At 43.0% G+C, this 23,628-nt stretch overlaps 1 protein-coding gene across 1 annotated transcript in view; it reads left to right on the top strand.

Moving 5' to 3' along the window:
- Nucleotides 1–23,628, top strand: part of LOC102808292 (mRNA-decapping enzyme 1A-like) — a 61,160-nt gene that overhangs the window by 37,476 nt on the left and 56 nt on the right. Inside the window, exons 3-6 of the mRNA XM_085496654.1 lie at nt 17,539–17,672; nt 17,832–17,895; nt 19,059–19,317; nt 23,194–23,604. Of these exons, the coding sequence (XP_085352780.1) occupies nt 17,539–17,672; nt 17,832–17,895; nt 19,059–19,317; nt 23,194–23,604 (868 nt within the window). The remainder of the gene's footprint in view (nt 1–17,538; nt 17,673–17,831; nt 17,896–19,058; nt 19,318–23,193; nt 23,605–23,628) is intronic.

The following is a 23,628-nucleotide window of genomic DNA, read 5'->3' as shown; positions in this document are numbered from 1 at the left end:
GGGCCAGTGATATTTACATCAATGTGCCAGTGATATTTGCATCAATGGGCCAGTGATATTTGCATCAATGGGCCAGTGATATTTGCATCAATGGGCCAGTGATATTTGCATCAATGGGCCAGTGATATTTGCATCAATGGGCCAGTGATGTTTGCATCAATGGGCCAGTGATATTTGCATCAATGGGCCAGTGATATTTGCATCAATATGCCAGTGATATTTGCATCAATGGGCCAGTGATATTTGCATCAATGGGCCAGTGATATTTGCATCAATGGGCCAGTGATATTTGCATCAATGGGCCAGTGATATTTGCATCAATGGGCCAGTGATATTTGCATCAATGGGCCAGTGATATTTGCATCAATGGGCCAGTGATATTTGCATCAATGGGCCAGTGATATTTGCATCAATGGGCCAGTGATATTTGCGTCAATGTGTCAGTGATATTTGCATCAATGGGCCACTGATATTTGCATCAATGGGCCTGTGATATTTGCATCAATGGGCCTGTGATATTTGCATCAATGGGCCTGTGATATTTGCATCAATGGGCCAGTGATATTTGCATCAATGGGCCTGTGATATTTGCATCAATGTGCCAGTGATATTTGCATCAATGTGCCAGTGATATTTGCGTCAATGTGTCAGTGATATTTGCATCAATGTGTCAGTGATATTTGCATCAATGGGCCACTGATATTTGTATCAATGGGCCTGTGATATTTGCATCAATGGGCCAGTGATATTTGCATCAATGGGCCAGTGATATTTGCATCAATGGGCCAGTGATATTTGCATCAATGGGCCAGTGATATTTGCATCAATGTGCCAGTGATATTTGCATCAATGTGCCAGTGATATTTGCATCAATGTGCCAGCGATATTTGCATCAATGTGCCAGCGATATTTGCATCAATGTGCCAGCGATATTTGCATCAATGTGCCAGCGATATTTGCATCAATGTGCCAGCGATATTTGCATCAATGTGCCAGCGATATTTGCATCAATGTGCCAGCGATATTTGCATCAATGTGCCAGCGATATTTGCATCAATGTGCCAGTGATATTTGCATCAATGTGCCAGTGATATTTGCATCAATGTGTCGGTGATATTTACATCAATGTTGGAGTGATATTTGCATCAATGTGTCGGTGATATTTGCATCAATGTGCCAGTTATATTTGCATCAATGTGTCGGTGATATTTACATCAATGTGTCGGTGATATTTACATCAATGTTGGAGTGATGTTTGCATCAGTGTGCCAGTGATATTTGCATCAATGTGTTGGTGATATTTGCATCAATGGGCCAGTGATATTTGCATCAATGGGCCAGTGATATTTGCATCAATGGGCCAGTGATATTTGCATCAATGGGCCAGTGATATTTGCATCAATGGGCCAGTGATATTTGCATCAATGGGCCAGTGATATTTGCATCAATATGCCAGTGATATTTGCATCAATGGGCCTGTGATATTTGCATCAATGTGCCAGTGATATTTGCATCAATGTGCCAGTGATATTTGCATCAATGTGCCAGTGATATTTGCGTCAATGTGTCAGCGATATTTGCATCAATGGGCCACTGATATTTGCATCAATGGGCCAGTGATATTTGCATCAATGGGCCAGTGATATTTGCATCAATGTGCCAGTGATATTTGCATCAATGTGCCAGTTATATTTGCGTCAATGTTGGAGTGATGTTTGCATCAGGGTGCCAGTGATATTTGCATCAATGTGCCAGTGATATTTGCATCAATGTGCCAGTTATATTTGCGTCAATGTTGGAGTGATGTTTGCATCCGGGTGCCAGTGATATTTGCATCAATGTGTCGGTGATATTTGCGTCAATGTGCCAGTGATATTTCTGTCAATGTGCCAGTGATATTTGCATCAATGTGTCAGTGATATTTGCGTCAATGTGCCAGTGATAGTTGCATCAATGGGCCAGTGATATTTGCATCAATGGGCCAGTGATATTTGCATCAATGGGCCAGTGATATTTGCTTCAATGGGCCAGTGATATTTGCATCAATGTGCCAGTTATATTTTCGTCAATGTGCCAGTGATATTTGCGTCAATTTGCCAGTGATATTTGCGTCAATTTGCCAGTGATATTTGCGTCAATTTGCCAGTGATATTTGCATCAATGTGCCAGTGATATTTGCATCAATGTGCCAGTGATATTTGCATCAATGTGCCTGTGATATTTGCGTCAATTTGCCAGTGATGTTTGCATCAATGTGCCTGTGATATTTGCATCAATGTGCCTGTGACATTTGCATCAATGTGCCAGTATTATTTGCATCAATGTGCCAGTATTATTTGCATCAATGTGCCTGTGATATTTGCGTCAATTTGCCAGTGATGTTTGCATCAATGTGCCTGTGATATTTGCATCAATGTGCCAGTGATATTTGCATCAATGTGCCTGTGACATTTGCATCAATGTGCCAGTATTATTTGCATCAATGTGCCAGTGATATTTACATCAATGTGCCTGTGATATTTGCGTCAATTTGCCAGTGATGTTTGCATCAATGGGCCAGTGATATTTGCGTCAATGTGTCAGTGATATTTGCATCAATGTGCCAGTGATATTTGCATCAATGTGCCAGTATTATTTGCATCAATTTGCCAGTGACATTTGCATCAATGTGCCAGTGATATTTGCGTCAATGTGCCCGTGATATTTGCATCAATGTGCCAGTGATATTTGCATCAATGTGCCAGTGATATTTGCATCAACGTGCCAGTGATATTTACATCAACATGCCAGTGATATTTGCGTCAATGTGCCAAGATGACTCATAGTGTTTATACACCATTATATTGTCCCTCATGGATTATAAATAAATATTAATTTGCATTATTATAGATAACTCACTTCATACATGTATCTACTGTCCTATTAGGGACAAAATACCAGGTCTGACTTAATAAGTAGATTTACTTTGTTAACTGGACAGAACCTATATTTTAATAATGTTTAGTGATGCTCTTTTTTTTTTAAATTTTAATTTGCTAAATGGGTCACCTTTTAATGTGTGATGACCTTGGTGTCAAAGACTTTTTTATAGATGTGTTCCATCATGGCTGAACAGTTGTTGGTTATGTACAGTGTACTGGAATGTTGTCAGCTATGTCTGCTATGTCACCAATGTGATGATGTCATCAAGAGCAGCTCAGATTCAATTCTTAAGTTATCCATTTCATTCAATTTGTCATAATAATTATATTAATAATTTGATTCTGTCTCCTATGAAGAATTTTAACTTCAAGTTGGTTTTTTTATAACACAAGTTATAAAATATTAAATAAAGAAGACTATTGTTTTCAATAATATTATGTAGTTCTGTTTTTTCTGTATTGTATTGTTAATAATTCAATTGAAGTTATTTCAATTGTCATCAAATCCTAACCTATGTAATACTAGTAATATATTGTTATAGTGGTTGAAATAGGGGGACCTGGAACCTTGCAAGCTCCCTCGGTTCTTAGCTTTACTTGTCAAAAAGTTGGTTGCTTTTCTATGCTATTACACTTCTGTCACTTTTAATTTCTTTTTTCATATTTCTTTTCCATCATTTGTTATCACTACTTGTGGTGCCTCAAGGGGTACAGGGTATGAGTGATTGGTCACTTGTGGTGCCTCAGGGGATACAGGGCATGAGTGATTGGTCACTTGTGGTGCCTCAAGGGGTACAGGGTATGAGTGATTGGTCACTTGTGGTGCCTCAAGGGGTACAGGGTATGAGTGATTGGTCACTTGTGGTGCCTCAGGGGGTACAGGTATGGGTGATTGGTCACTTGTGGTGCCTCAAGGGGTATAGGGTATGGGTGATTGGTCACTTGTGGTGCCTCAGGGGGTACAGGTATGGGTGATTGGTCACTTGTGGTGCCTCAAGGGGGTACAGGGTATGAGTGATTGGTCACTTGTGGTGCCTCAGGGGATACAGGGCATGAGTGATTGGTCACTTGTGGTGCCTCAAGGGATACAGGGTATGAGTGATTGGTCACTTGTGGTGCCTCAGGGGATACAGGGCATGAGTGATTGGTCACTTGTGGTGCCTCAAGGGGTACAGGGTATGAGTGATTGGTCACTTGTGGTGCCTCAGGGGATACAGGTATGAGTGATTGGTCACTTGTGGTGCCTCAAGGGGTACAGGGTATGAGTGATTGGTCACTTGTGGTGCCTCAAGGGGTACAGGGCATGAGTGATTGGCCACTTGTGGTGTCTCAAGGGGTACAGGGTATGAGTGATTGGTCACTTGTGGTGCCTCAAGGGGTACAGGGCATGAGTGATTGGTCACTTGTGGTGCCTCAAGAGGTACAGGGCATGAGTGATTGGTCACTTGTGGTGCCTCAAGGGGTACAGGGTATGAGTGATTGGTCACTTGTGGTGCCTCAAGGGGTACAGGGTATGAGTGATTGGTCACTTGTGGTGCCTCAGGGGGTACAGGTATGGGTGATTGGTCACTTGTGGTGCCTCAAGGGGGTACAGGGTATGAGTGATTGGTCACTTGTGGTGCCTCAAGGGGTACAGGGTATGAGTGATTGGTCACTTGTGGTGCCTCAAGGGGTACAGGGTATGAGTGATTGGTCACTTGTGGTGCCTCAAGGGGTACAGGGTATGAGTGATTGGTCACTTGTGGTGCCTCAAGGGGTACAGGGTATGAGTGATTGGTCACTTGTGGTGCCTCAAGGGGTATAGGGTATGGGTGATTGGTCACTTGTGGTGCCTCAAGGGGTACAGGGTATGAGTGATTGGTAACTTGTGGTGCCTCAAGGGGTACAGGGTATGAGTGATTGGTCACTTGTGGTGCCTCAAGGGGTACAGGGTATGAGTGATTGGTCACTTGTGTTGCCTCAAGGGGTATAGGGTATGAGTGATTGGTCACTTGTGGTGCCTCAAGGGGTACAGGGTATGAGTGATTGGTCACTTGTGGTGCCTCAAGGGGTACAGGTATGAGTGATTGGTCACTTGTGGTGCCTCAAGGGGTACAGGGTATGGGTGATTGGTCACTTGTGGTGCCTCAAGGGGTACAGGGTATGAGTGATTGGTCACTTGTGGTGCCTCAAGGGGTACAGGGTATGGGTGATTGGTCACTTGTGGTGCCTCAAGGGGTACAGGGTATGAGTGATTGGTCACTTGTGGTGCCTCAAGGGGTACAGGGTATGAGTGATTGGTCACTTGTGGTGCCTCAAGGGGTACAGGGTATGGGTGATTGGTCACTTGTGGTGCCTCAAGGGGTACAGGGTATGAGTGATTGGTCACTTGTGGTGCCTCAAGGGGTACAGGGTATGAGTGATTGGTCACTTGTGGTGCCTCAAGGGGTACAGGGTATGAGTGATTTGTCACTTGTGGTGCCTCAAGGGGTACAGGGTATGAGTGATTGGTCACTTGTGGTGCCTCAAGGGGTACAGGGTATGAGTGATTGGTCACTTGTGGTGCCTCAAGGGGTACAGGGTATGAGTGATTGGTCACTTGTGGTGCCTCAAGGGGTACAGGGTATGAGTGATTTGTCACTTGTGGTGCCTCAAGGGGTGCAGGGTATGAGTGATTTGTCACTTGTGGTGCCTCAAGGGGTACAGGGTATGAGTGATTTGTCACTTGTGGTGCCTCAGGGGATACAGGGTATGAGTGATTGGTCACTTGTGTTGCTTCAAGGGGTACAGGGTATGAGTGATTGGTCACTTGTGGTGCCTCAAGGGGTACAGGGTATGAGTGATTTGTCACTTGTGGTGCCTCAGGGGATACAGGGTATGAGTGATTGGTCACTTGTGGTGCCTCAAGGGGTACAGGGTATGAGTGATTGGTCACTTGTGGTGCCTCAAGGGGTACAGGGTATGAGTGATTGGTCACTTGTGGTGCCTCAAGGGGTATAGGGTATGGGTGATTGGTCACTTGTGGTGCCTCAGGGGATACAGGGTATGAGTGATTGGTCACTTGTGGTGCCTCAAGGGGTACAGGGTATGAGTGACTGGTCACTTGTAGTGCCTCAAGGGGTACAGGGTATGAGTGATTGGTCACTTGTAGTGCCTCAAGGGGTACAGGGTATGAGTGATTGGTCACTTGTGGTGCCTCAAGGGGTACAGGGTATGAGTGATTGGTCACTTGTGGTGCCTCAAGGGGTACAGGGTATGAGTGATTTGTCACTTGTGGTGCCTCAAGGGGGTACAGGGTATGAGTGATTGGTCACTTGTGGTGCCTTAAGGGGTACAGGGTATGAGTGATTTGTCACTTGTGGTGCCTCAGGGGATACAGGGTATGAGTGATTGGTCACTTGTGGTGGCTCAAGGGGTACAGGGTATGAGTGCTTTGTCACTTGTGGTGCCTCAAGGGGTACAGGTATGGGTGATTGGTCACTTGTGGTGCCTCAAGGGGTACAGGGTATGAGTGATTGGTCACTTGTGGTGCCTCAAGGGGTACAGGGTATGAGTGATTGGTCACTTGTGGTGCCTCAAGGGGTACAGGGTATGGGTGATTGATCACTTGTGGTGCCTCAAGGGGTACAGGGTATGAGTGATTGGTCACTTGTGGTGCCTCAAGGGGTACAGGGTATGAGTGATTGGTCACTTGTGGTGCCTCAAGGGGTACAGGGTATGAGTGATTGGTCACTTGTGGTGCCTCAAGGGTATGAGTGATTGGTCACTTGTGGTGCCTCAAGGGGTACAGGGTATGGGTGATTGGTCACTTGTGGTGCCTCAAGGGGGTACAGGGTATGAGTGATTGGTCACTTGTGGTGCCTCAAGGGGTACAGGGTATGAGTGATTTGTCACTTGTGGTGCCTCAAGGGGTACAGGGTATGAGTGATTGGTCACTTGTGGTGCCTCAAGGGGTGCAGGGTATGGGTGATTGATCACTTGTGGTGCCTCAAGGGGTACAGGGTATGAGTGATTGGTCACTTGTGGTGCCTCAAGGGGTATAGGGTATGAGTGATTGGTCACTTGTGGTGCCTCAGGGGATACAGGGTATGAGTGATTGGTCACTTGTGGTGCCTCAAGGGGTACAGGGTATGGGTGATTGGTCACTTGTGGTGCCTCAAGGGGTACAGGGTATGAGTGATTGGTCACTTGTGGTGCCTCAAGGGGTATAGGGTATGGGTGATTGGTCACTTGTGGTGCCTCAAGGGGTACAGGGTATGAGTGATTGGTCACTTGTAGTGCCTCAAGGGGTACAGGGTATGAGTGATTGGTCACTTGTGGTGCCTCAGGGGGTACAGGGTATGAGTGATTGGTCACTTGTGGTGCCTCAAGGGGTATAGGGTATGAGTGATTGGTCACTTGTGGTGCCTCAGGGGATACAGGGTATGAGTGATTGGTCACTTGTGGTGCCTCAAGGGGTACAAGGTATGGGTGATTGGTCACTTGTGGTGGCTCAAGGGGTACAGGGTATGAGTGATTGGTCACTTGTGGTGCCTCAAGGGGTATGGGGTATGGGTGATTGGTCACTTGTGGTGCCTCAAGGGGTACAGGGTATGAGTGATTGGTCACTTGTAGTGCCTCAAGGGGTACAGGGTATGAGTGATTGGTCACTTGTGGTGCCTCAAGGGGTACAGGGTATGGGTGATTGGTCACTTGTGGTGCCTCAGGGGGTACGGGTATGGGTGATTGGTCACTTGTGGTGCCTCAAGGGGTACAGGGTATGAGTGATTGGTCACTTGTGGTGCCTCAAGGGGTATAGGGTATGGGTGATTGGTCACTTGTGGTGCCTCAAGGGGTACAGGGTATGAGTGATTGGTCACTTGTGGTGCCTCAAGGGGTACAGGGTATGAGTGATTGGTCACTTGTGGTGCCTCAAGGGGTATAGGGTATGGGTGATTGGTCACTTGTGGTGCCTTAAGGGGTACAGGGTGTGAGTGATTGGTCACTTGTGGTGCCTCAAGGGGTACAGGGTATGAGTGATTGGTCACTTGTGGTGCCTCAAGGGGTACAGGGTATGAGTGATTGGTCACTTGTGGTGCCTCAGGGGGTACAGGTATGGGTGATTGGTCACTTGTGGTGCCTCAAGGGGTACAGGGTATGAGTGATTGGTCACTTGTGGTGCCTCAAGGGGTACAGGGTATGAGTGATTTGTCACTTGTGGTGCCTCAAGGGGTATAGGGTATGGGTGATTGGTCACTTGTGGTGCCTCAATTGGTACAGGGTATGGGTGATTGGTCACTTGTGGTGCCTCAAGGGGTACAGGGTATGAGTGATTGGTCACTTGTGGTGCCTCAAGGGGTACAGGGTATGAGTGATTGGTCACTTGTGGTGCCTCAAGGGGTATAGGGTATGGGTGATTGGTCACTTGTGGTGCCTCAAGGGGTACAGGGTATGAGTGATTGGTCACTTGTGGTGCCTCAAGGGGTACAGGGTATGAGTGATTGGTCACTTGTGGTGCCTCAAGGGGTATAGGGTATGGGTGATTGGTCACTTGTGGTGCCTCAAGGGGTACAGGGTGTGAGTGATTGGTCACTTGTGGTGCCTCAAGGGGTACAGGGTATGAGTGATTGGTCACTTGTGGTGCCTCAAGGGGTACAGGGTATGAGTGATTGGTCACTTGTGGTGCCTCAGGGGGTACAGGTATGGGTGATTGGTCACTTGTGGTGCCTCAAGGGGTACAGGGTATGAGTGATTGGTCACTTGTGGTGCCTCAAGGGGTACAGGGTATGAGTGATTTGTCACTTGTGGTGCCTCAAGGGGTATAGGGTATGGGTGATTGGTCACTTGTGGTGCCTCAATTGGTACAGGGTATGAGTGATTGGTCACTTGTGGTGCCTCAAGGGGTATAGGGTATGGGTGATTGGTCACTTGTGGTGCCTCAAGGGGTACAGGGTATGAGTGATTGGTCACTTGTGGTGCCTCAAGGGGTACAGGGTATGAGTGATTGGTCACTTGTGGTGCCTCAAGGGGTACAGGGTATGGGTGATTGGTCACTTGTGGTGCCTCAAGGGGTATAGGGTATGGGTGATTGGTCACTTGTGGTGCCTCAAGGGTTACAGGGTATGAGTGATTTGTCACTTGTGGTGCCTCAAGTGGTACAGGGTATGAGTGATTAGTCACTTGTAGTGCCTCAAGGGGTATAGGGTATGAGTGATTGGTCACTTGTGGTGCCTCAAGGGGTATAGGGTATGGGTGATTGGTCACTTGTGGTGCCTCAAGGGGTACAGGGTATGAGTGATTGGTCACTTGTGGTGCCTCAAGGGGTACAGGGTATGAGTGATTTGTCACTTGTGGTGCCTCAAGGGGTACAGGGTATGTGTGATTGGTCACTTGTAGTGCCTCAAGGGGTACAGGGTATGAGTGATTGGTCACTTGTAGTGCCTCAAGGGGTACAGGGTATGAGTGATTGGTCACTTGTAGTGCCTCAAGGGGTACAGGGTATGAGTGATTGGTCACTTGTGGTGCCTCAAGGGGTATAGGGTATGGGTGATTGGTCACTTGTGGTGCCTCAAGGGGTACAGGGTATGAGTGATTTGTCACTTGTGGTGCCTCAGGGGATACAGGGTATGAGTGATTGGTAACTTGTGGTGCCTCAAGGGGTACAGGGTATGAGTGATTGGTCACTTGTGGTGCCTCAAGGGGTATAGGGTATGGGTGATTGGTCACTTGTGGTGCCTCAAGGGGTACAGGGTATGAGTGATTTGTCACTTGTGGTGCCTCAAGGGGTACAGGGTATGAGTGATTGGTCACTTGTGGTGCCTCAAGGGGTATTGGGTATGGGTGATTGGTCACTTGTGGTGCCTCAAGGGGTACAGGGTATGAGTGATTGGTCACTTGTGGTGCCTCAAGGGGTACATGGTATGAGTGATTGGTCACTTGTGAGGCCTCAAGGGGTACAGGGTATGAGTGATTGGTCACTTGTGGTGCCTCAGGGGGTACAGGGTATGAGTGATTGGTCACTTGTAGTGCCTCAAGGGGTACAGGGTATGAGTGATTGGTCACTTGTGGTGCCTCAGGGGGTACAGGTATGGGTGATTGGTCACTTGTGGTGCCTCAAGGGTATGAGTGATTGGTCACTTGTGGTGCATCAAGGGGTACAGGGTATGGGTGATTGGTCACTTGTGGTGCCTCAAGGGGTACAGGGTATGAGTGATTGGTCACTTGTGGTGCCTCAAGGGGTACAGGGTATGAGTGATTGGTCACTTGTGAGGCCTCAAGGGGTACAGGGTATGAGTGATTGGTCACTTGTAGTGCCTCAAGGGGTACAGGGTATGAGTGATTTGTCACTTGTGGTGCCTCAAGGGGTACAGGGTATGAGTGATTGGTCACTTGTGGTGCCTCAAGGGTATGAGTGATTGGTCACTTGTGGTGCCTCAAGGGGTACAGGGTATGAATGATTGGTCACTTGTGGTGCCTCAAGGGGTACAGGGTACGAGTGATTGGTCACTTGTGGTGCCTCAAGGGGTACAGGGTATGGGTGATTGGTCACTTGTGGTGCCTCAAGGGGTACAGGGTATGAGTGATTGGTCACTTGTGGTGCCTCAGTGGGTACAGGGTATGAGTGATTGGTCACTTGTGGTGCCTCAGTGGGTACAGGGTATGAGTGATTGTTCACTTGTGGTGCCTCAAGGGGTACAGGGTATGAGTGATTGGTCACTTGTGGTGCCTCAAGGGGTACAGGGTATGAGTGATTGGTCACTTGTGGTGCCTCAAGGGGTACAGGTATGAGTGATTGGGCACTTGTGGTGCCTCAAGGGGTACAGGTATGAGTGATTGGTCACTTGTGGTGCCTCAAGGGGTATACGGTATGGGTGATTGGTCATACGGTATGGGTGATTGTGGTGCCTCACCTTCTAACTATGAATCTCCCCCAGTTTCTATTTCATCCTATTTAATCCTTCCTTTCGTTTAAATTTTGTCTGCTTGTTTCTTTGTATTTTCTTTAATTCACAGGCTACTGTAGTTGTATAGTCACGCAGGCAACTGGCTCCAAAATTCTTGTTCGAACGCAGTCCAAAAACGAGGACTTATGTTTTGACCTCCGTGTGTGCGTTCGAACCTGTATCTTAGAAATGCCTGGACCAATCACAATCAAACTTCACACATACATCATACATAATTTTTCGGCTGTTTACAGATGGATTTTGTTCTAAACTGGTATATACGTTAGACATTATAGGATTTTGATGCATATCATTTTATTTTTCAGATAAGATTAAAAATGGCCGACTGGCGGCCATTTTGTTTTAATGAATGTTTAAATATCCATTATAAATCATGTCATAGATTTACAGATATATTGGTTTGACAATCCTATTCAAAATGGCCGAATGGTGGCCATTTTTGTGCTAAAAAAATCATCAAATATCAAGCATTTCTGGCATTTATGGATGGATTTTGTTCAAACTTGGTGCATACATTAGACATTATGGGTTCCTGATGCACGTCATTTTATTTTTAAAATGCCCGACTGGTGGCCATTTTGCATTAATGAATGCAGCTCTAGTGCCATATCTCTGACATGCTTTGACTAATTATGTTCAAATTTTATATATTATATATTTATATATTTATGTATTCAAAATGGCTGATTTTATTTTAATTAATGCTGTTCCAGAGCAATATCTCTCAATACTCGTTTGACGATCAGATACAAATGTCAAACATTTTAATGTTAAACAATCATCATATTCCTGTCATGTTTATGTTCCATCTATATTACTATAAACAAAACTATATATCTTAAATTTGATAACTAACGGGGACTGTGCCATGCATGGCTTGTTTTATTTGTTTTCCTTTTTATTGAATTTTACTTAAATGTCACTTACATTTGTTCCTTCCAAATGTTTTTTGGCCTAATTCTGTGACATTTTTGGCCTGATTTCATGCATATATATTGGCTGGATTTCTTGGCTATTTCCTGGCCAAGTTTATTGGTTATTTGCTCTAACTAAGCACACATGTGTACCTTTCTACATAAGCTAAAAGTGAATATACTTGATTAGTATTATCATGCTGAGAATACAAGAGATAAGCTTGTTTTATTTGACATAGTAAACAGCAATGGGATTATGCATGCATTATTGATTGGTAGGTTCAGTCAACAATGTTCCATCAATTATTGATTAGGATATATACGATTTATCAGCTACTTTGATTGTTGCAAGTCATTAATTTACTTTTGACACACACATCCATGAATATTTAATGTCACAATTGTGAATGTTTATCAACTTGCCCTATAATTTCAGATTGTTGGCAAATTAAAACAAGAACATGAAATGTACACTGGTAATTTAAACAAGTATAATCTTAATTGTTATTACTTGGTCATAAATGTACTATATGGGATCCATGTATGGAAATGACTGGATGATAGTCACAATAGATGGTGGTGCAGGACATGCAGGATTGGTCATTTGTAGTGCCTGAAGGTGGTACAGGGTATGAGTGATAGGTATCTGGTGGTGCCTAAATGGGTACAGGGTTTGTGTGATGGATCACTGGCAGTGCTTCTGTATGTTCAGGGAATGTGTGATGGGTCACTGGCAGTGCTTCTGTGTGTTCAGGCTATGTGTGATGGGTCACTGGCAGTGCTTCTGTATGTTCAGGGTATGTGTGATGGGTCACTGGCAGTGCTTCTGTATGTTCAGGGAATGTGTGATGGGTCACTGGCAGTGCTTCTGTGTGTTCAGGGTATGTGTGATGGGTCACTGGCAGTGCTTCTATGTGTTCAGGGAATGTGTGATGGGTCACTGGCAGTGCTTCTATGTGTTCAGGGTATGTGTGGTGGGTCACTGGCAGTGCTTCTATGTGTTCAGGGTATGTGTGATGGGTCTCTAGCAGTGCTTCTATGTGTTCAGGGAATGTGTGATGGGTCACTGGCAGTGCTTCTATGTGTTCAGGGTATGTGTGATGGGTCACTGGCAGTGCTTCTATGTGTTCAGGGTATGTGTGATGGGTCACTGGCAGTGCTTCTATGTGTTCAGGGTATGTGTGATGGGTCACTGGCAGTGCTTCTATGTGTTCAGGGTATGTGTGATGGGTCACTGGCAGTGCTTCTGTGTGTTCAGGGTATGTGTGATGGGTCACTGGCAGTGCTTCTGTGTGTTCAGGGTATGTGTGATGGGTCACTGGCAGTGCTTCTGTGTGTTCAGGGTATGTGTGATGGGTCACTGGCAGTGCTTCTATGTGTTCAGGGTATGTGTGATGGGTCACTGGCAGTGCTTCTATGTGTTCAGGGTATGTGTGATGGGTCACTGGCAGTGCTTCTATGTGTTCAGGGTATGTGTGATGGATCACTGGCAGTGCTTCTATGTGTTCAGGGTATGTGTGATGGGTCACTGGCAGTGCTTCTGTGTGTTCAGGGTATGTGTGATGGATCACTGGCAGTGCTTCTATGTGTTCAGGGTATGTGTGATGGGTCACTGGCAGTGCTGTGTTCAGGGTATGTGTGATGGGTCACTGGCAGTGCTTCTATGTGTTCAGGGTATGTGTGATGGGTCACTGGCAGTGCTTCTATTTGTTCAGGGTATGTGTGTTGGGTCACTGGCAGTGCTTCTATGTGTTCAGGCTATGTGTGATGGGTCACTGGCAGTGCTTCTATGTGTTCAGGGTATGTGTGATGGGTCACTGGCAGTGCTTCTATGTGTTCAGGGTATGTGTGATGGGTCACTGGCAGTACTTCTATGTGTTCAGGCTATGTGTGATGGATCACTGGCAGTGCTTATATGTGTTCAGGGTATGTGTGATGGGTCACTGGCAGTGCTGTGTTCAGGGTATGTGTGATGGGTCACTGGCAGTGCTTCTGTGTGTTCAGGGTATGTGTGATGGGTCACTGGCAGTGCTTCTGTATGTTCAGGGAATGTGTGATGGGTCACTGGCAGTGCTTCTGTGTGTTCAGGGTATGTGTGATGGGTCACTGGCAGTGCTTCTATGTGTTCAGGGAATGTGTGATGGGTCACTGGCAGTGCTTCTATGTGTTCAGGGTATGTGTGGTGGGTCACTGGCAGTGCTTCTATGTGTTCAGGGTATGTGTGATGGGTCTCTAGCAGTGCTTCTATGTGTTCAGGGAATGTGTGATGGGTCACTGGCAGTGCTTCTATGTGTTCAGGGTATGTGTGATGGGTCACTGGCAGTGCTTCTATGTGTTCAGGGTATGTGTGATGGGTCACTGGCAGTGCTTCTATGTGTTCAGGGTATGTGTGATGGGTCACTGGCAGTGCTTCTATGTGTTCAGGGTATGTGTGTTGGGTCACTGGCAGTGCTTCTATGTGTTCAGGCTATGTGTGATGGGTCACTGGCAGTGCTTCTATGTGTTCAGGGTATGTGTGATGGGTCACTGGCAGTGCTTCTATGTGTTCAGGGTATGTGTGATGGGTCACTGGCAGTACTTCTATGTGTTCAGGCTATGTGTGATGGATCACTGGCAGTGCTTATATGTGTTCAGGGTATGTGTGATGGGTCACTGGCAGTGCTTCTATGTGTTCAGGGTATGTGTGATGGGTCACTGGCAGTGCTTCTATGTGTTCAGGGTATGTGTGATGGGTCACTGGCAGTGCTTCTATTTGTTCAGGGTATGTGTGATGGGTCACTGGCAGTGCTTCTATGTGTTCAGGGTATGTGTGATGGGTCACTGGCAGTGCTTCTATGTGTTCAGGGTATGTGTGATGGGTCACTGGCAGTGCTTCTATGTGTTCAGGGTATGTGTGATGGGTCACTGGCAGTGCTTCTGTGTGTTCAGGGTATGTGTGATGGGTCACTGGTGGGGTCTCAAGGGTATAGGTGTTGGGTCACTGGTTAGTACCTCAAGGGGTACTCGGTATGGTGTGGGGTCACTGGTGGTGTCTCAAGGTCTGGTACTGGGTATGGCTTTGGTTACTTGTGGTGCCTAAAGGTAGTATAGATCATATTCAAAATATAGAGACAGATATTATAACTAGAATGATGTAATAGATTTTGAAACAAATGTAAAATATGCCAGTTCTTTCAGTGAAAGTGATGTCTACCAATTCATATTATATATTGATTCAGTGACATAGTTAATATATATTAAAATTTGATACAGTAAACATATGCTGGATGGTAAATACAAAAAAAACAGGAGCTAATCCAAGAGCAGTTTAATAAATGGAGTTTTATTTTCTGATGGAGATGGTGTGCTTTTAGTAATATATTACCTAGTTATTATAAATGCCAGAATCTATTGGAAAATTGACATTGTAGAATGAATAGAGGGCAATACTAATGGTATGATGAGTGAAATTCACATTAATGATTACAGGTAGGAATTTTTGTTCTGCATTGCCATGGCAACAACATTCTCTTGCTGTTTGTATGTATTGTGGACATCTGTATCTGTAAATACTGTATGTACATATAACTGGGAACCCTGCACAAATTGGTTTAATGTTGTACCATGTTGCTGCATTTATTGTACGTCTCCATGTATAACAAAATGACTCAATAAATATAATTAATATTTTAATTTTCTGAATATCACAATTTTGAAAATTCTTGTTGTGTCCTGTTCGATATGGGTCCTATAGCGACATGTACATGTGTTAAATACATTGTTTGTTTACACAAAATTTAAAAACATGTTGGGTGACAGCCATCAAAAGGAAGACATTTTATACATTTATGTTTTGAAGCATTTTTTTCTATTACATTTGTATTGAACATCAGGTGTCTTTATGTCTATCTGATTTGGTGATTAATACAATAGACAAATGTTCTTGATTAAAATAGTGTAAATGCAATAATCGCTGGTTCTTAATTTCGCTATTTACAAGAAGTAAATTCGCTAAATTAAATCCACATCAACTTGTACTATGCTCAATATAAGTCATTGTTTACCTGTCAAGTTTATGTACTTAAAACCTAGTGAAATTAAATGCATATAAAAATAAATATCTTGCACCAAAGACGTAATTTACAATTCTGCATTCATTCCAAAACGTATAAGCATTGGTTAGAAGGTTCAAATGTTTCCTTTAATGTTGAGAGTTTACCAACACTGACACATTTGAAATTATTGACATCACATTCAAACGTTTTATTTATTTATTTCGCTAGTATTTATCAGTTTAAAGATGTATATTACCCACTCATACTACTTGTATCATTCTGAAACACATTACAGAAATAAATAAATTCATTTAACTGAACACAAACATTGACACATCAAATTTAGACTTTTATCTCTATTATCACTACAAGCAGGTCTAAGGCATAATAAGATTAGCTCAGTGATTGCATTCAAGCAGTACAGTAATGTATCAACCTTTATTCTGTATTGGTTGGTATGATTACAATACAATGTCCTGCCTTTGTGCATACTGTATATTCACATGATAACCTCGTAATATTTCCAAAAATATTAAACTTTTTGCCAGAAAGCCAATGCTTTGCTTCATAGTGTTCAAATTGAACACATCATGCCAGCTTTCAACAAATAGTTTTAGTGATAGTTTTAGCCCCACTGGAAAGGTTGAATGGGGTGTAAATTTGTAGCTGTCTTCTTATCTTTAACTTGCACATGGCAAACAGTGGGTTTTTTGTATGAACAACGCTCATTTGGGGTAAAAACAATGTTTTCACTGGTATTTGAAATTGTCCTGAAATTCTACTGACAAATAGCAGACAAATATTAGTTGTCAAGCTTCTTGTTTCTAAAGGCTAATTTTCAACTTTCAATTTATTTTAATGCGTCTCAATATTCACAATACTTCAGCATGCAGGAGTTCTTTCTAAATTTTCTTTGATGTCCCTTTGCCAACTATGTGCAATTTCATAAAGTTCTAAAAGTTTTGTATCACTTTGAGATACCACTTTGTATTTAAAAATAAAAAACATATTTATCTGTAATTTGACTGACTGACAAGTATTCTGCTATGTATTAAAAACAGTATTAAAAGCATTCTGTATTTTGGGGTACAAAACAAAAGAAATCCTGTTACTGACTCTAGAGGGAGTTTGTAGCTTCAAAGCAGTGAGGCATCCTTCACAGTTAAGGGTGATTCCACATGGTGATTTCTGATGCATTTAAGTGTGGAGTATATCCATCGCAAATCTCTGTAAACTTCATTGTGTTTTTCTACATTTTCTCTGTATTCTTGATTGTAGCATTAACATTCACTGTACTAGCTCGACTGTTACTAGGATATGTAAACATTGCCGAGCGTCTTGGACATACAGCATAATTCATTAATTTCTTGTGAAAATTGTACTAATTAAACAGTTCAAAACATTTATGAAATGTCCTGGAATTTAAAGGCCTAAGTGTTCTATTGTTCAGTGGTTGATTGTGGTGATGTGAAAAATGAGATTTTTCTTGTTTTACAACTTAGGAGTTAGGATGCAAAGTTACCAGGTTTCTTTTTGTAAGCTGAGATTTATTTATCACCCCTATAACTAAATTCAGTTTAAACTGAACATGTCTACTTACTACATACATGTATTACTGTCAGGATTGACCAAATATGATTGAATCTCATTACTGAAAACCCATAGACAATATATGTTAGTTCTTAGCAGAATTTGGAGCCAGTGCTTAAGAACAAAAATGTTATTTACTATAAATTTGTATTGACAGGTCTGCCTCTCCTAGCAATGGCTACACTATAATGAACAGGCTTAGCATGGATAATTTAACAGAACCAATTACCAAGGATTTAGAATTCCAGGTCAATGACCCTTTCCTTCTCTATAGAAATACTAAAGGTGCAAGTAAGTGTACAGTGATTACTGTTGTTATCTTGTGCATATAGACATAGCAGTCTAGTTATTACCATTGTAGTGATGTAGGTGACATAAACAATGCAATGCAAAGACCTCATGGCCCATTAAAGTATTAATTTTATTCTAATTTGTTTGTTTTCCTTGCAGCTATATATGGTATATGGTTCTATGATAAAGATGAGTGTGCTCGTATTGGTGCAGTTATGAACAGGTGAATCACAAAATAAAAACACATGAATAGAAAAGTGCCCAGCACCAGTCAATAATTGAAGTGTACATGTATATAGCATGTTGACTGTTAGACATGTGACCTTGTTGACAGATGCAACTGACACATGTAGATGACAATTTATGATGGAAAAGTATTGGCGTTTTTTTTGTTGATGAAAACATAATTCTATTAATAGATTGTAAATAGAGCTTTTATTGGTGCCATACATTATTACAATGGCACTGGTTGCCACATTGCACAACAATTTGATTCAGGTCTAATACCTTGTTCCTACCTCACACTGAATCGGCCCTGTTCCTACCTCACACTGAGTTGGCCCTGTTCCTACCTCACACTGAGTCGGCCCTGTTCCTACCTCACACTGAGTCGGCCCTGTTCCTACCTCACACTGAGTCGGCCCTGTTCCTACTTCACACTGAATCGGCCCTGTTCCTACCTTACACTGAGTCGGCCCTGTTCCTACCTCACACTGAGTCGGCCCTGTTCCTACCTTGCACTGAGTCGGCCCTGTTCCTACCTTGCACTGAGTCGGCCCTGTTCCTACCTCGCACTGAGTCGGCCCTGTAGCCTACCTCGCACTGAGTCGGCCCTGTTCCTACCTCACACTGAGTCGGCCCTGTTCCTACCTCACACTGAGTCGGCCCTGTTCCTACCTCACACTGAGTCGGCCCTGTTCCTACCTCACACTGAGTCGGCCCTGTTCCTACCTCGCACTGAATCAGCCCTGTTCCTACCTCGCACTGAATCAGCCCTGTTCCTACCTCGCACTGAATCAGCCCTGTTCCTACCTCGCACTGAATCAGCCCTGTTCCTACCTCACACTGAATCAGCCCTGTTCCTACCTCACACTGAATCAGCCCTGTTCCTACCTCGCACTGAATCAGCCCTGTTCCTACCTCGCACTGAATCAGCCCTGTTCCTACCTCGCACTGAATCAGCTCTGTTCCTACATGTACCTCGCACTGAATCAGTCCTGTTCCTACCTCTCACTATACACATTATGCAGAATTGAATTTTTAAATGGGTATGCTCTGTATGCATTTATTGTACATGGTAAAAAAATTTCTACCATGTTTTTGTGTTTCAATCATTGACTTTCAAATCATCTATTTGTTCTCTCTTCATCATGTGATCTATTACAGAATGTCATGTGAATCGTCTCACAAGGACACAGATGTTGCATCAAACCCTAGTGTAGGTTCTACAAAGATTGTCCTCACAGGCAATAAAGCAAAGAGTCAGGTTGATATAATGCAAATGTTGACAAAGGCCCAAGATGAGTATGTGAAAGGAGGTGGTGATGGACAAAAACACTCATCAGAAGAGTGCAATCAGCAAGAGACAAAGAAAGAAACTGATATTATGCAGTTATTAAATAAAGCACATGTTGAGTATGCAAAGGTAATTTTAAGCTGCACTGAATGGAAAACACTGTAACAATAATATGTTGTGTGCCTAGGAGACTAATTCACTACAGGAGCCAATATAAACTGATTATGAAAACTGCTATTTCCCAGTCAATTTGTCTTGCATCATTGAAGTAATCCTAGTTTGTAATGCTTGTAGCAACTTCTCCTTCAACCATAAAACATAAAGAGTCGTACTAAATTCATGTTTGAAATTAAATTGTAGAAGAGTGATCAAATACTATGTTCAAATTTGTTGGATTAAGGTAGCAACTGAGGAAAATGGAGCAGGCCCGCTATTTTAACACTTTCCATCACATGAATAACCTGTGAATTTTGTTTGCAGTACTACCAAATAACTATAAACATGCAATCAACAACATTTTTAAAAAAGACAAAAGTGTTTCATGTTTATGACAAAGTAAATTATCTCGCCTCACCTTTGCTGGTGATGATGTTATTGATAAAAGTAGACAAATAGTGTGTATACAGACTCAATGGGAAACCAAAGCTACTGTATCCTGTGTGACTGAGTAACTGACCTAATGGGGGGAGGGGGTCTAAGCCACTGTACCCCAGGTCACCAACCTAATGGGAAGGTCAAAGCCACTAATTATGATTCTTACATTTACATTTTAGAAAGTAAACAGGATCTTGAGTTCAAATAGTAGTTATTAATTGCCATTTGAAAGTGAGATAGTCTTGACATTGTGTATGGGTAATACTTGGAATGGTAATAAACAAAAACACCCAAATATTGGATGGCTGTCTACTGCCTAAGAGGTTGATTTTTTGAGTGCTAGAGTCCTTAATAAAATAAATTTTGATTGAGACTTGTAACCAAATGAAATTAAGCAGAGTTAAATTATGTCCTTCAACAGTTGTTAAACCTGATGTACACCAGTGTTAGGGGAATTATGTCCTTCAACAGTTGTTAAACCTGATGTACATTAGTGCAGGAGAATTATGTCCTTCAACAGTTGTTAAACCTGATGTACATCGTTTAGGGGGATTATGTCCTTCAACAGTTGTTAAACCTGATGTACATCAGTGCAGGAGAATTATGTCCTTCAACAGTTGTTAAACCTGATGTACATCGTTTAGGGGAATTATGTCCTTCAACAGTTGTTAAACCTGATGTACACCGGTGTAGGGGAATTATGTCCTTCAACAGTTGTTAAACCTGATGTACACCAGTGTAGGGGAATTATGTCCTTCAACAGTTGTTAAACCTGATGTACATTCGTGCAGGAGAATTATGTCCTTCAACAGTTGTTAAACCTGATGTACATTAGTGCAGGGGAATTATGTCCTTCAACAGTTGTTAAACCTGATGTACATTAATGCAGGAGAATTATGTCCTTCAACAGTTGTTAAACCTGATGTACATTAGTGCAGGGGAATTATGTCCTTCAACAGTTGTTAAACCTGATGTACATTAGTGCAGGAGAATTATGTCCTTCAACAGTTGTTAAACCTGATGTACATTAGTGCAGGAGAATTATGTCCTTCAACAGTTGTTAAACCTGATGTACATTAGTGCAGGAGAATTATGTCCTTCAACAGTTGTTAAACCTGATGTACACCAGTGTAGGGGAATTATGTCCTTCAACAGTTGTTAAACCTGATGTACATCAGTGTAGGGGAATTATGTCCTTCAACAGTTGTTAAACCTGATGTACATTAGTGCAGGAGAATTATGTCCTTCAACAGTTGTTAAACCTGATGTACATTAGTGCAGGAGAATTATGTCCTTCAACAGTTGTTAAACCTGATGTACACCAGTGTAGGGGAATTATGTCCTTCAACAGTTGTTAAACCTGATGTACATCAGTGTAGGGGAATTATGTCCTTCAACAGTTGTTAAACCTGATGTACATTAGTGCAGGAGAATTATGTCCTTCAACAGTTGTTAAACCTGATGTACATTAGTGCAGGAGAATTATGTCCTTCAACAGTTGTTAAACCTGATGTACATTAGTGCAGGAGAATTATGTCCTTCAACAGTTGTTAAACCTGATGTACACCAGTGTAGGGGAATTATGTCCTTCAACAGTTGTTAAACCTGATGTACATTAGTGCAGGAGAATTATGTCCTTCAACAGTTGTTAAACCTGATGTACATCAGTGTAGGGGAATTATGTCCTTCAGCAGTTGTTAAACCTGATGTACACCAGTGTAGGGGAATTATGTCCTTCAACAGTTGTTAAACCTGATGTACACCAGTGTAGGGGAATTATGTCCTTCAACAGTTGTTAAACCTGATGTACACCAGTGTAGGGGAATTATGTCCTTCAACAGTTGTTAAACCTGATGTACACCAGTGTAGGGGAATTATGTCCTTCAACAGTTGTTAAACCTGATGTACACCAGTGTAGGGGAATTATGTCCTTCAACAGTTGTTAAACCTGATGTACACCAGTGTAGGGGAATTATGTCCTTCAACAGTTGTTAAACCTGATGTACACCAGTGTAGGGGAATTATGTCCTTCAACAGTTGTTAAACCTGATGTACACCAGTGTAGGGGAATTATGTCCTTCAACAGTTGTTAAACCTGATGTACACCAGTGTAGGGGAATTATGTCCTTCAACAGTTGTTAAACCTGATGTACACCAGTGTAGGGGAATTATGTCCTTCAACAGTTGTTAAACCTGATGTACACCAGTGTAGGGGAATTATGTCCTTCAACAGTTGTTAAACCTGATGTACACCAGTGTAGGGGAATTATGTCCTTCAACAGTTGTTAAACCTGATGTACATCAGTGTAGGGGAATTATGTCCTTCAACAGTTGTTAAACCTGATGTACATCAGTGTAGGGGAATTATGTCCTTCAACAGTTGTTAAACCTGATGTACACCAGTGTAGGGGAATTATGTCCTTCAACAGTTGTTAAACCTGATGTACATCAGTGTAGGGGAATTATGTCCTTCAACAGTTGTTAAACCTGATGTACACCAGTGTAGGGGAATTATGTCCTTCAACAGTTGTTAAACCTGATGTACACCAGTGTAGGGGAATTATGTCCTTCAACAGTTGTTAAACCTGATGTACATCAGTGTAGGGGAATTATGTCCTTCAGCAGTTGTTAAACCTGATGTACATTAGTGCAGGGGAATTATGTCCTTCAACAGTTGTTAAACCTGATGTACATCAGTGTAGGGGAATTATGTCCTTCAACAGTTGTTAAACCTGATGTACATCAGTGTAGGGGAATTATGTCCTTCAACAGTTGTTAAACCTGATGTACACCAGTGTAGGGGAATTATGTCCTTCAACAGTTGTTAAACCTGATGTACACCAGTGTAGGGGAATTATGTCCTTCAACAGTTGTTAAACCTGATGTACATTAGTGCAGGGGAATTATGTCCTTCAACAGTTGTTAAACCTGATGTACATCAGTGTAGGGGAATTATGTCCTTCAACAGTTGTTAAACCTGATGTACACCAGTGTAGGGGAATTATGTCCTTCAACAGTTGTTAAACCTGATGTACACCAGTGTAGGGGAATTATGTCCTTCAACAGTTGTTAAACCTGATGTACACCAGTGTAGGGGAATTATGTCCTTCAACAGTTGTTAAACCTGATGTACACCAGTGTAGGGGAATTATGTCCTTCAACAGTTGTTAAACCTGATGTACACCAGTGTAGGGGAATTATGTCCTTCAACAGTTGTTAAACCTGATGTACACCAGTGTAGGGGAATTATGTCCTTCAACAGTTGTTAAACCTGATGTACACCAGTGTAGGGGATATAAGTATTTCAATACCAGCTTCTTGATAAAAATTATATCATTAGTTTTATACAAAAACTTTTTTCTCTTCATCTTCTTCTTTATATTTTTGCATCTTGAAAATTTTATTTTTCAGACTCACCCAACCCCTAAGAAGGAAGAACCTAAACACATGACGAAAGCGCCACCTGAAGGGACAGCTACTACAGGAAATCTTGTGGTGAAGCCAGTAGCCTTGAAGGCAGACTCTCCAAAGAAAGGTGAACAAGTCACTACTCCACCTCATCAACAGAAGATGCATCCAAAGAAACAAAAACAGAGATTACATCATGCTGAAAATAAAAATACTGGTTATGATGGGACTATGCCATCCCAAGCAGTGCTGCCTCGTAGCGATGGCAGCATGTTTCAGCAGCTTGCAACTAAACAAGCATCACATAGTATGCAGTCTGCAGGACAGTCTAGTGGAGAGCTGCTACAACAACTGCAGATACCACAGCAGCAAGATATTGATCTGTTGCATCAATTGAAGTTAAAAACGCAGCCTGTTTCCATTCCTTCCAGACAGCAA

This window comes from Saccoglossus kowalevskii, chromosome 3 (genome assembly GCF_978046115.1).
Source record: "Saccoglossus kowalevskii chromosome 3, keSacKowa6.1, whole genome shotgun sequence".
Classification (NCBI taxonomy): Eukaryota; Metazoa; Hemichordata; class Enteropneusta; family Harrimaniidae; genus Saccoglossus; species Saccoglossus kowalevskii.
Note: the sequence above shows the minus strand (reverse complement) of the source record. Positions and strands in the feature narration are given on the sequence as shown.